Genomic DNA, 13,642 nt, shown 5'->3' with positions numbered 1-13,642 from the left:
CTCGAGGGGGAAAAACGTCAGTCACCTGAGCAGTATTAGATGGTGAAACAAATTCTCAAATAATGAAATAGTCACACCATAATCAAAAACACACTAAAGCTAACCATGGGATGCCGTGCGTCAACTACTAAGGTGTCAAGGCGATAAATTACATACAATAAAATAGGCCTGGCACTGATAGCATTTAGTAGTTTCGATGGTAAAAGCGCATCTAACTTTAAGGCAGATGATGCCCATCTTCTTCAGGACGTAGCATTCCCATAAACATCATGGGTCGTGATATTTCATCTGTGACTTTGTTACACATATAATGTTAAAACTAACAATAAAGGTTTATATGTTAAAAGCAATAATCACACCTAAAACAGATCCAAGAAAAAAGAAAAAAAGGAGACATAAACACACAATAACAAGATGAAAAATTGGTGATCTGTGAGTGAGAAATTGGGGGATTTCTCCCTCTCTCTAAATTCAGATAGGTCATGAGACATTACGAGGAAGAAAAGGTTATTTACCATATTCTCAACCATGTAGGCTGGTCCCCTGTTCCTGTGTATAAATCCAGGAATATATGGTAGGGCCTTGTCGGAAATAGATCTCAATAAATTAGATCTTGGAAGCAAGGATAAACATATATATTATGTAGCCGTGAATTATCATGGCAAAAAACTCTCCAGTCAGAATTTAGTGAAGCGAGAGGCCCTGTGCATCCGCCTGGCCGCCTGACCTAATTAAGAGGAGGGCATGGGGGCATGTAGGCTAATGCAGCCCACCAAAGAGACTATATAATAATACAATTCTGAATTTCTAAATTTCTAGAGACTAAAGTGGACCATCCGTAGCAACTCACCTGTCGGCAGTTGCTGGCAGATCCCAACAATTTAGCAATTTCCATCGTTGTAGTCAGGCGAAAATAGGCAAAGTTGGAATTGTCACACCGCCCTCAAAGCGGCGAGTGGGGATGCTTTCCCAGTGATGCTAAACCGCTGTGTTGCAAATGCGCCAGATTACGCAATAGAAGCAACTCTATAGGGCAAAAACCACAAGAGTCTGTTAATGCGACGAAAAAAAACAAAAAACAAATTTTTCACTAGTGTTCACTTGATATAGCCCTGGCAATATAGTAGGGAGCTTTTAAAGTAGCAATTCTAGCAGGCTTAAACTGGTCCAGACAAGCCCATTGCAAGAAAACATGCCAGTAGCAAAGGAAGAGAAAACCCCTTGGCGGCAAGGTGCCCAGTCGAAGCAGAAGCACCAAGCCAAAAGGCAGTGATGAAAGTGCACTTCCTAAGATGTGTTAGAGTGATGTAATGGGAATAATGTAAACATTGCAGGCTATGGTGGCAAGCAGCCAGCCTACAGCTGTGTCCTAAAAGCCCAGAAGCCCAAACCCATCAGACATCCCGTAACCTACAGAAGACTCAAGGTCCAATAACGAAATCGTATGTTATCTAGAATACCTAGCCCTTACCTTCTTCCAGAATCGTGTGACCACGGCCGAGAGGATAAACAGGAAGTGAAGAACTTACGACCTCCTACGGCTTGCTGGTATAAATATCGCCACTGTGCGTGATGGGTATTGCGTCACGAGTGCGGTTAGAAAGCTAGAGTGCTCACTGTGCCCTTGGACGGCGCAGCCATCTCAATGGAACCCCAGCGCTATATCCAAGGGCGTCCAGCTCAAACGTGCCTTAGGACAGACCCTTTGCTACGCAGATCGGTGCGTAACTCACTGGGATTGGCAGAGGCAGGGAGCCACCTTGATACTAGGTGTTGTCAAGGCTATCAAACGATAGAAAAGATAAAATAAACCACACAACCTAGGGCACTGGCGATGCCGCCTGCATGGACTCTAATCCATGCAGTATCTAGTAGTGTATGGCATAGATGCTAAAAGCATAAAAGATAGAAAAGAAGACAAAGGGGGCCAAAAGGGCAGAAAAGGCAAAAAAGGCAAATCAGGCGGGCAAATCTGACAAAAAATGTGCGCCATGCCTAGAGGAATCCTTTAAGTACGGTTTACCGATCCTCTTAGGTATTCAAGCCAACAATTTGCCTTTCGGTATTATGAATCCTCCAAAGTTATCATGTAGCAAATCAGATAACCGCAACGTCTGAAAACAAAACCGGCCAAACACACTAGACCTAAAAAGATCTATTGAACTGTACATGACTACTTGTTGTCCACAAACTATACCATGGATTGTCTACTGATTCTTGTGGCCTCTACCTTGGGGTGTTGTTTACCCACCTGGAATTGAATACTGTAGACAACCCACAAAATATCTCCAGGATAGCCATTGTTGTTCCTCAACTGTCCAGATATTTATGTCGCTGTAGTGGCATGTTAGGTGGCATGCATGGTCCCTATGCTTTCTTCCTTTTCTTGTCACATCTCGTGCCTGCGTGTCTGTCCCTGGTCTAAAGACTCAGTGTTCAGGGAGGAATCCTGATTCCAATGAGGTTCTCCACATGTACCAACCCTGCATTAGGTGGATGCACTTCCTTTAACAATCCTTGAATGCCTAATCCTTAGAGGTGTTCTAATCGTTTTCTTCTGTTTCCTTTGCAGCCTTGGAACCCTCGTTGTTGGTGTATTTTCCGCCCACGTTTTTTGCTCACCTAGTGGAACCTCCTTACAGTGGTGTGTCCCATAGAGGTATCAGAGGGGGCAGAAAGGGAAATCCTTGCAGACATAACCTGTAATTCAGACACCATCCTAATTACTATTGTTTCCACCTTGACATTACTACTCCATCTTCTGCTCAACTTCACCATCCTCCACTCTACAAATACCCAGACCCCCAATGTTCACTCAGTACCATACACTTCAGTCACTTCTTACACTATCTATCTTAAACTCACTCACCAGACTAGTATGAACACTGAAACGGGAGTACCTACAGCACTCAGTAGCCAATACCTCACCTCCAGAAATCACCTCCATTCGTTGCTGCTCTTGCTGGTCTCTTGGTCGTCTGCCTCCTCCACCTCTGACCTCAACTGAATAACCCACACCTCCTGCATCATGTGGTGGTCTTTTATCCCCCTCTTCTTACTGGGACTGGCCCTCTGTCCCTGGCCAATCTGGCCATGTCTTCCCCACCCGGGTCATGGTGAATAAACCCAAAGTTACAAATAGCGGGCCAAGTCCTGCCTATGTCTTCTGCATGGTTCCAACAAGGCGCAAGATTTGTGGAATGAAAGGGTACATTTTTGTGTTTGGGGACCAGTTTCCTGTGTCCCTAAGGCAAGGTCCATGGTGTAGGGGTTTGATGAACCACCTCTTAATTCCTGGTGGTCCAATGAGATTGTTGGCCTTTGCGTGGCTTGTAGGTGGTTGGGTTTTGGTTTCCATGCCACTGATTCTGGGCACTGGAAAGTGATTCTTGCTGTGATGCTTCTTCCTTGTTTCTCACTCAGATGATATGCCCTTAGAGAAAAAACAGACATACTTGTAAGAATCTTCTATAAAAGGCATGGCTTGAGACAAAGATGTACTGCTTAGGTATAAGCTGGCACTGGAGGTGGGGGCAAGAATTGGGGCCTTCTTAACTACCACTGTCCATCTGAAGGGTAACACTGGCTCTGGAGTTCTCCCTTGTAGGCCAGTCCCCTCTTGCAAGGCTAGGGTACTAGCTTTGTCACACTTATGCAAACACAGTACGAGCAATGCAGTCTGCCAGCATAAACTTTATCCTGGGAGGCACAGTATACCATGTGCTGTTAGGTGCATGATCAAAGGGAAGCTCATTGTCAAGACACAGGACAGGGGAGATCACAGTTAGTAAGGCCACACACCAGCAGAGGCTTGCATTGCTGTATTACAGATTTGTGACTGTCGGAAGGAGGCCACCTCATTTCACAAAGACAGACTGTCATTGGTGTGCAGAGCTGCTGCCTGGCACCAATCACAAGCAGACACATATGGAAAAGTGGTACTTCCACCAGGCTCAAGCCAATCGAAAATCCTGGTGCTGTTCCATACACAGGTGCTAACTATCCACTCATCAAGGTCACAATCATGGCCCAGGGACAAATTTTATAACAGTCAAGGAAAATAGTGACTGTGGGATTGCGAAGGTGACTGGCGAAGGTGGAAGTGAGTGAGATATTTGACAGAGAAGGCGGAGCGAAAGGACAGAGTTGGGCGAGGGATAGAGAGAGGAGGATGGAGAATAGTTGGAGGAGGAGAAGAGACAGAGGAACGGAGGAAGGCAAATGTCTGGAGGAGTAGGGAAGAGGGAGAACAAGAGTGAAGGAGGCAGAAAGCACCTGGAGGAGCAAAGGGAGAGGAGGATTATGTCCTGAAGTATTCTAGCATTCTAGAGTTGGTTCCAATCTTTTTCCTTGATCTCAATACTTTACAGATGTCCTGTATACCTCAGTGCTAATATGCTCCTTTGTTGGTCTAAGTCTGCACTTAGAATATATAGATAACTTAACAGAATAAGAAGGGGAGCACATGGTGTAGGAAGAAAGTGTAAAGAGAGAAGATGAGGCAGGGGAAGACTGGATAGGTAAGAGAGAGAGAGAGAGAGAGAGAGAGAGAGAGGGGGAGAGAAAGATAGAGAGAAGTTGTAAAGGGATATAAAGTGCTGCGAGAGAGCTGGGTCAGATGGGTGCACAAGTAATTATGAACTTTCCCTGACATATAGATCTCAGCTTTGTCTAAGACAATACTTTGTGTGCAAGACATTAACCCATGGTAATATCCCCTCCTTTAGTCTATAGGGCGTAATTATTGCCCTTGTTACACAAGGGCAAACTAGCCCTTCACAATGGGAGCTGGGGAATCATAATAACAATATCAAAAGGGCATGCGCCCATTAGATTCAAGAATGCACACATTGCTTGATTACTTACAGTATCACATTAAATGTAAACATATGTTAGGTAGCCTCTGCGTGTATTTTTGGGTTGATTCCAGTTTATTAATTACAATAGTAAATTAAATTAAACAGTGGGCTCATTTTACACAAAGAACGAACGATACAGTTCAAATCATAACAAAATATCAAATTTTGTGAAAACTGCCATGCAAGCCCCAACCATGGGTAGCAATACCTTTAACATAAAGGAAAAGAGAAAAAAGCTCAGAAAAGTTATTTACAAAAGATTATCAAGCATAGATACATTCAAAAGTGGTTATTAGGCAACAGTTATGTTGGTGAAAAGAGTTTTCTATTTTTCAAACGAAGGATAACCAGATATCCATTTGTCACTTTAAATGATATGCGTGAAGCTCCCTAGAATTCATGCATGTGATTTAAAGTGTCCATTACCGGCACAGATAGGTTGTCGTAGTCACTTTAAATCCCATGCATGATGCTTCTGCCACAACCTATCTAAGCCAGTAATGGTCACTTTAAATCAAGTGGTTCTGCCTTCATACAAGTGATTTAAAGTGACCATTACAGGCATAGATAGGGTGTGGCTGCAGCTCCATGCATGTTATTTAAAGTGGCCATTACTGGCATACATATGTTGTGGACAACAAGCGTTCTATGCCAGTAATAGTCACTTTAAATCTTGTGCTTTAAGCTGTGGCCACAATACATGAACAGTTATGGTCGATGTAAATGGCTTGCATGAGGCTGTTGCCATAACTTATTGTATATTAATAATGGTCAGTATAAATCCCTTGCATGAGAGGCTGGTGTCACAACCTATCTAAGTAATGGTCACTTCAAATCACATGCATGAAGCTGCTGCCACATTGCATTTGATTTGAAGTGACCAATGCTTGAATATATAGGTAGTGGCAACAGCTTCATGCATGTGATTAAAGTGACCATTAATGGAATAGATTGTGGTAGCAGGCTCATGCAAGCCATGCACACTGACCATTTCTGACATTGATAGATTGTGTGGTATCAGGCTCATGACATTTTCTTTTCAGGCGTCACCCTTGAGAACCAACTGTACATTGTATGGCTGTTTACGTCATTGTTGTCAAAAGATGTGCTGCAAAATGCATAATTTCAGCAGGTTATTTAAAAGAAATGTCCTCACTTAATAATTCCGGGCTTCCTCAGTATGCTTGGTAATTGGCGCTAATTTGAGGAAATATTAGGCCCCTCCATTTCAAATATTCATCAGGCAAGAGTGTCCATGAATCATGACATTTTCTGGATATTTTTCATGTTTCCATAATATGTATGGCTTTTCATTTAATTTTATTTTTAATGGTGCTAGGAAAAAGGGATAATTTCAGCAAATTATTTTTAAAAATTCTCTTGAGGGGACTACACCCATGAATCCTCCTAAGCCGCTCGTGCTTTTTTGAGTCCTGGCAACCCCCGCAATGGGGACTGTTTCTGTAGCCCTACAGTCCCCCTACCAGCGCTTGACACCTGATGGTCAGCACTTACCCTTGCACTTGCCACATGCTGGCCATTACTTTACTTATTGTTATTATGTATTCCCATTTACTGCACTGTCCCTGCCCCCTTCCCAAGCACTTGCGCGATCTGAATGACACCTCGCCTAGTAGGATCGTTGTCTATCCACCCTTTGTTCCCCTCCCTTGCCTCGTCGCACCGTGAAACACTTGTGTATAGGCGCGTTATAAATGCCATATCATATTGTATCATATATCAAATGTGTAGGACCCTCCAATGAAAACATTCACCATCGCGCCTTGAATAACTTGTGTATAGGTGCGTTATAAATGCCTTGTCATATCATACCACCCTGTGAGGGCTCACTGGTGAATTGTTTAGAACCTTGGTGTCCCATCAGGAGATATCCGCCCCCCACTGACACTAAAAGCTGCCTCTACCACTGAGACACATAGGAATGAATGCCTCGTCTTTCTCTAGCTCTAAAATTATGGATTCCCTACTCTTCAAAGAAAATAATAAACTAGTGCTCATCAGAATGTCTCGCAAAAATCCCCTCCTCTGTCCAAACCTATTCTAACCTATTGTGTGTCCCTACCTGTAATGAGAAAACAAACATAAACTTCACCCAGGTAAGACTAATCCCCCATTTATTGGCTTGTGGTGGCTGGTTTCTGACATCCAGCCAATGGTGTGCTTGGTTCTCATTTCTCTCAGGCCTCAGCCTGGTGTTACAGTTCAAAAATGTATCCTTGACTCTTTTTCTCTTCCTAGAGCCAACTGCTACGAACCCCCAAGAAAATGTTCTGATCAGCTCAAATAGTTATGTGCTTAATTGGGATAACTGATAGCTTAAGTCTGTTCCTTGTCTGTCACAACATGCTTTGTGAGTCAGTCTCTGTTTCCCTTGGTTCATTTGGGAATGTCTTTCACCCAAGCTTGGGGTCTCAGGTTTTCCGCTGTGTCTGAAAATGTTCTCTTATTCACCACTGTTGGGTGTCTCACCCACTTGCAGGTGCTTGTATGGGTTAGTCGCTCCTAGGATTCCTGGCCCTTTAGCCCAGTTCAATTTGTCACCTTTCTCACCCCTTTGTGGGATGCCTGGATACTCAGCCTTGCACAGGCTAGAAGGCTTCTCAGCCCTTCATGGCTTCTGTTTAGTTTTACCCCTTCGTGGGGTATCTCGTTGCTCAGCCCATCATGGCCTATCTGACCTCTCAGGCTGCATCGGTTTTGGAGTGCATCCACCCACTCATGGGGTATCTCGTTGCACAGCCCATAGGCTATCTGGGCTCTCAGGCCGGCCGGGTTGCATAATGTCTTCACCCACTCATGGGGTATCTCGTCGCAGGCTATCTGGCCTCTAAGGTCATTCCTGTTTTGAAATGCGTCCACCCCTTTGTGAGGTATTTGGTGGCACACCACCCTCCTCCTGCTCCTCTGTCAGCCCAGTACCAGGTTCTCTGTGGACTTGCCTTTTGGGTAAGGCGCTTAATCATTCAATGCAGAACTGCTTCTCTGACTTCTTCGTGGACGAGTCTCCCATTTCAGTTCCTCCTGTCTGCGACCGACAGGACTTGGACGTTGCTCATGCTAGACACTGGTGTGCCGCGTCCGTAGTGGCTCAGTCTCTTCATCTCTCGGCAATGGAACACTCATCAGGCTCTCCGCCTTCCTGCACTCAACAGCATTCCAAATGCCTCTGGTTTCCTCCGCCCACCATGCCGTTGGCGTGGCCCTGACCCCGGGCGCATCCAGGAAGGAATATGTTATTTGCTCTGCTGCCCAGCGCAGGTTTCTCTCGCACTGAGGGCGGTTCATCCCTCATCTACAGGAGTCATGGGTCCTTTATGTTCTTTCCCAAGAGAGGAAAAGCTCCATTGGTTAGGCTCCTAATGCAGAGATATTACCAAGGCTGGGTCAGAAACCAAACCATCAACTGTTAAAGGGCCCTGTACTTTATTGTACTGCTCAATTACCATATTGCCAACAAGCACTTGGGAATCTGTGTTGCAGAGAGGTGTAGAAAAAACCTTACTTGTGGATTCCATGACCCCAGATGGGGGAGTCTGCAGTGAGATTGTGCTTGGTCTGTCCCCTAGAGTGTGTTAAGTGTAGTGGGCTCACCTCCCTAGTCCCAAAGGTAGTGCCTCCCCCCTATGGATAAAGGACGAATTCCCTGTTTGTTTGTTTGTTTGTTTGTTTGTTTATTTATTTGGTAATGCGCTCCGAGCCCGTGGGCATCTGGGCGCAACAGTACAAGAGGACTCGAAACTTAGTTACAAAGCCTGACACAGGCTATTACAGAAAAACAGTGGTTGGTTACAGTAGGTGATACAATGCATATAAAATATCAAGTTTAAACGCAAAAAGAGCAGCATTATAACAGGTTGTGCCGTTTCCACTAGGGTGAGGGACGTTGCATGTCGTTGTTGTGCAGCCATTTGAGAGCGTAGGATCTGAATCTTGTGTAGGGTAAAGGGCATCTAAGGTCGGGTGGGAGTGTGTTCCATGATTGTGCAGCTCTAACTGGGAAACTTGCACCGCCCGCTGTGGTAAGTTTGAATCTGGGGACTTCCAGTAGGAAGGTATTGGCAGATCTCGTCAGTCGGTTAGAGGGTCTCCAGTTGATTCTTTCCGCTAGGTAGGGGGGTGCTTGATTGTTGAGGCATTTAGAATTGAGGGAAATAGTTTTAAGAAGGATTCTGTCCTTTATCTTTAGCCAATGGGCTTCAATCCGGTGTTTGGAGATATGTTCTCTGCGTGGGATGTTCAGAGCTGCTCTAAGAGCGTTATTTTGCAATCTCTGGAGTTTGTCAGTGACCGACTTGTTGGCACCTGAGTATAAGGCGTTGCAATAGTCGAGTCTGGACATGACAAGGGCATTGGCCAAGGTGAGGCAGCTGGCACTGGACAGGAAGGGTCTGGCGGCACGGATGAGTTTACACGTGTAGGTGGTTGAGGAGGCGAGGGAATTCACTTGCTTTTTGAGGGTGAGAGCTGGATCCATCACACATGACAATCGAAGCATTGTAATCGCCTGGTCTGTGATCCCTACCAGTGGTGTCTCCCTACCTGTGGTGAATCCATGACATGGGAAGACACCTCTGGCTGATGCTGTGCTCTGGAGAACCGGCTGATGCGGGAGGAAAATGCAGAAAGGTTTTTTTTCTTCGCTTTTCTCCCACATCGTCTGAGCGGAGAATGAAGGCCAAAGTGTCTATGTTTATAATATTACGTGACTGAACGGATGGAAGCTTTGCTGGGTGTCATAGTCCCTTCTCCCTATTCCATGGCGGCCATTTTTTTTGTTTCATTTTTTTTTCTATTTACTTGAATGGCTGCCATGGAAAGGGAGAAGGGACTACGTGCAGTCCCTTCTCCCTTTCCGTGGAGGCCATAGTAATCAAAGAAAATGAGAAGGGACTACATTTTCCTATGCGCTGCGGCCATTTTTCCAACTTTTTTTTTCCAGCTGCAAAACGCAACACGTCTCGCAGCCGGAAAAACAAACACCATTAGTAACCTGGTCTAACGGCCGGGGTACTAATGGCAATAAGCCCCTCGCCTGTGGGCCATTATCGCAAAAAGTATTCCCTTATGCTGTAATGACCCGCAGGCGAGGGGCTTATTGGTTAATTAACCCCCTCCCCCCCCCCAACAGCATGCAGTGCATGCACCTTGACTAATCTGGGAAGTGGCAGCACTGCCCATTGGAACATTGTCTCGCTGCTGCAAATTTAGTCCATATTGCAGCACCCCGAAGCTAAAATCCGCAAATGCATCACCTGCGGGAGGCAGCTCTGTTTGCAGTGAGAGGGCGCCATAAATAACACGTGCAGTGGCCTCTGCTCGCAGATAAGCTGTTTCCGAATGATAATCATTTTGGTGGCAAACTTGATTGCACTCCATCCAGCATCATTATGCTTTGAAATGGGCCCGGAAATCAATAACACATTTCCAGTAATATATAGAAGATGCATTTTTAAAGCCATTGCCTATGGAAAAGCTGACCCGGGTATATATTATCTCATGCTCGCCCAGGCGTGCTTCATTTATAAAAAATGGATCGCTCCTTTTTCTGCGAAGGATTAAACGATATGAAATAAAGGCGCGGGTGTTACACACGTGGCGGGAGATTGGTTGCATCGCGGGAGTTGTCTAAGCAGACCTCTGGACAAGCAAAGGCTGCTCTTGTTCGATACCTGGGAGTTGTTCGTGCTCTGGTGGATGTTGGCGCTGAAAAGAGGAAACTGCTTTCTGTCAGGAAACAGGCTGGTAGCTCCCCCTCCGCCCCCATTACAGATTCCTGACCTTACGAGGTTGGCACGCTAACCCAGTTCGGTCGCAGTGCACCCTCTTGTGTGTTCAGGATTAGTCTTTAAGCGAATCACTTACTGGTCACGACACCGATGGAGAAGTTCCGGAAATATACTGCCAGCCACCGCAAGATGGCATTAGTCACATCCTTCCTCCCTCCACGAAGTCCCGCGACTGAATTACAGCAGTGCCCGTAATTCCTGAAGATTTACTGGTGCCATAACCCTCCTTGGCACCGTTTAGTTTCAGGGTATATATGCGTCTCATCTGTTCTGCTTCGTATCTAGGGCCCCCGCGCGTGCGCACAATGTATATGTTATCCTGTGTTACGGGTTGTAAAGGTTCCCTTTAACCATATGAAATACACGTTACACTTAAAATGCATTAGCTGTAGTTCAGATTCTGGGCCATGCATTCATGTGTTAAAACATTTTTTTTTTAAAAAACACGGGACTCCTATCCAGCTGCACAATTAATATATGGGATGAAGTACCCCACACAGTGTGTTCTATATGGCATAAAGGACCGCGTACCGTCCCCCTTACAGATATTGGAAGTCATGGGGCAAAGCCGAGTTCTTTTATAAAGTCAAGAAACTCTGAGGTGACCTGCAATATCATTTTTACATACAGTTAGGGATATTGTATTCCTTATAATACATAACCATATGCTATCATCCCCTTTCTACACAGGCTCTTGCTTAGTGTAAGAGCTCTTCCAGTTGTTGAGTCATACAATCGATGTTGAATATGTCTGGATTAAAAGAAGACAGCAACTATGCAGCTTCTAGCGTGTCGCAGAATAATAATATTAGCAGTTTAATCAAATGCATCTAAACACGTTTTTGTTTTTGCTTCACAATTGGTAATAACGTGCATTCTTGCTTTGTGCTAAACTCCAGCAGTGCACAGAATAAAAAGACTACCATAAAGAATCACGTATCAGTTAATGGCTGTAAAGTGTCATGGAAAGCTATTTTGCCAAAAAAAGAGTTTGATAAGCGTGTCAGGGCTTTAAGTGGTGCAGTGACTGCTGGAGTTCCGCCCTGCTCGTGGCTTGCACACGCATCAGGAATTTGACATCACTAGTGAAGCATAATAACTGATTACAGAGTAGCAGTGCTGCCATTTCCTTATTGCAGGTCAGGAGTGGTGTCACAACTAGCCTGTAAAAAGAACATTATTAACAGGCTGTTCTTATATTGCAAATCACTGTGGACATCTGTGGCCAAGGAGACTAACAAGGCCAAGAGCCAAATTCCTTAATAAGGTCATGGAACTTCGAAGTGTCTCACGATATCCTTTTTACATACAGTAAAGGATATTTTATTCCTTGTAAAACATAGCCATGCACTGTCATCCCTCGTAGTACATGACCTTAAGCTTAATGTAATGTAAGCGATCTTCCAGTTTCTGATACATATAATCAGTATAGAATCTGTTTGAATTAAAACAAAATATGCAGTTTGTCAGGTAGTGTCGAAAAATTGTTTGAGCAGTTTAATAACATGCACCTAAATACTGTTTGTGTTTTAAAAAAAGAAGTAACATGCAGATGGATTATTGCTATCTTGTGTTAAATATCAGCAGTGCAAAAAATACACATACTACCATAAATTCTTACTTTTTTATTGATGGTGTAACGTGTCACACCAATATATTTTACAGGCAAGGAATTTGGAAAGCTGGTCGTGATATTAAATAAGTGCTTCACTGACAGCTGTGCCTCTGTCCTGTGCTGGTTCACGCAGCATGCATTATTGTGTTTTACTAACTGAGTACACAGCATCACTGATGTCATGATCATATTACTGCTCAGAAGTGATGTCACAACTGGCGTATAATAAGAACAATCTGTGCAGGCTTGTATACATTACAATCTGTCATGTATTATACAGTCATTCATGTTCATTAGCTGTGGTACGGAAGGGCAGGCTTGCTTCTTTATAGCTATTCAATTTTCTTGTTCCTATTTGAAGTTGCAAATTAGATGTTTTAATATGTGTGTAGGTTGGAATAACAATGTGCATGCATTTGAAAGCATTTAATGATGACTTCTTCTGTGTTTCCAGTATTACAGATCATCGGTATGAAAAAGTTCCATACTTAGTCTTTGGCGATTTTAATTTTCGACTGGATTTAAAGTCCGTAGTAGAGGTAAGTTTTCTTTGTGTTGCGAGTCTTGCTGATTAAACAGTTGCATTTCCAAAGTGTATTGCATTGTAGTTATGCTTCAGATTGAGCAAAATAAATTTCACTGGGTGAGGTCCTGGGACGGTGGAGATTGTTCGTTCCATGTGAATATAACCATCCCTTGACCAGGTCCTTCTGGCACTGGACCACCATAAAGCCTGATTGATGTAACCACAGCACTAATATGCATGCAGTGACGCGAGGGCATGGGACAGAGAGCACTTTAAGAAAAATGGAATTGGGTTTCCAATTTAATATAGGCTTTTAGGTCGAGGAAGTGGTAATTTTCGCCTATGCAATAACCTGGGGGTAGGTCATTTGTCTAAGCAATAATCACCTCCCAAGGTCTCCAAGGGTGTTGGCATATATTGTTAGTAGCAAGCAGGGCTCAAGTCGAGGGTACACACGGGGGGACGGAGTCCACCCACTGTTTTCAGAGGGTGGACTCCACCCGCCCACCCCCGAGCTAAAATGAGAAACATAGAATGTCCTCTTTGAATTTATGAATTAAAGCCGACCACTGGGATCAAACTGCAGTCGGCAGATTTGTAGGCTGGGCGCTTCACCACTGCACTACATAACCTGATGAAAAATAACAAACTACTAAAGGTGAAACGTCGCATTTCGGTACTGCAAGTCTCAGGAAAAATGTTTTTCTTGGTTCTTGGAGTTTAAAAAGTACACCTTTTTAAAGTTTTCAAAAACACTATTAGGAGAAAATATCCTCTCTCGGTTTTGTGTGTGTATGTTGATTTTATGAAAGGCAAATGCCATTCGTCCTGTGCA

General features: G+C 44.3%; 1 protein-coding gene across 2 annotated transcripts in view; it reads left to right on the top strand.

Moving 5' to 3' along the window:
- INPP5A (inositol polyphosphate-5-phosphatase A) overlaps positions 1 to 13,642 on the top strand; it is a 3,154,590-nt gene that overhangs the window by 2,123,306 nt on the left and 1,017,642 nt on the right. For both annotated transcript variants that reach the window (XM_069611412.1, XM_069611413.1), the window contains exon 9: positions 12,736 to 12,820. In XM_069611412.1, the coding sequence (XP_069467513.1) occupies positions 12,736 to 12,820 (85 nt within the window). The remainder of the gene's footprint in view (positions 1 to 12,735; positions 12,821 to 13,642) is intronic.

This window comes from Ambystoma mexicanum, chromosome 8 (genome assembly GCF_040938575.1).
Source record: "Ambystoma mexicanum isolate Mex_15411 chromosome 8, UKY_AmexF1_1, whole genome shotgun sequence".
Classification (NCBI taxonomy): domain Eukaryota; kingdom Metazoa; phylum Chordata; class Amphibia; order Caudata; family Ambystomatidae; genus Ambystoma; species Ambystoma mexicanum.
Note: the sequence above shows the minus strand (reverse complement) of the source record. Positions and strands in the feature narration are given on the sequence as shown.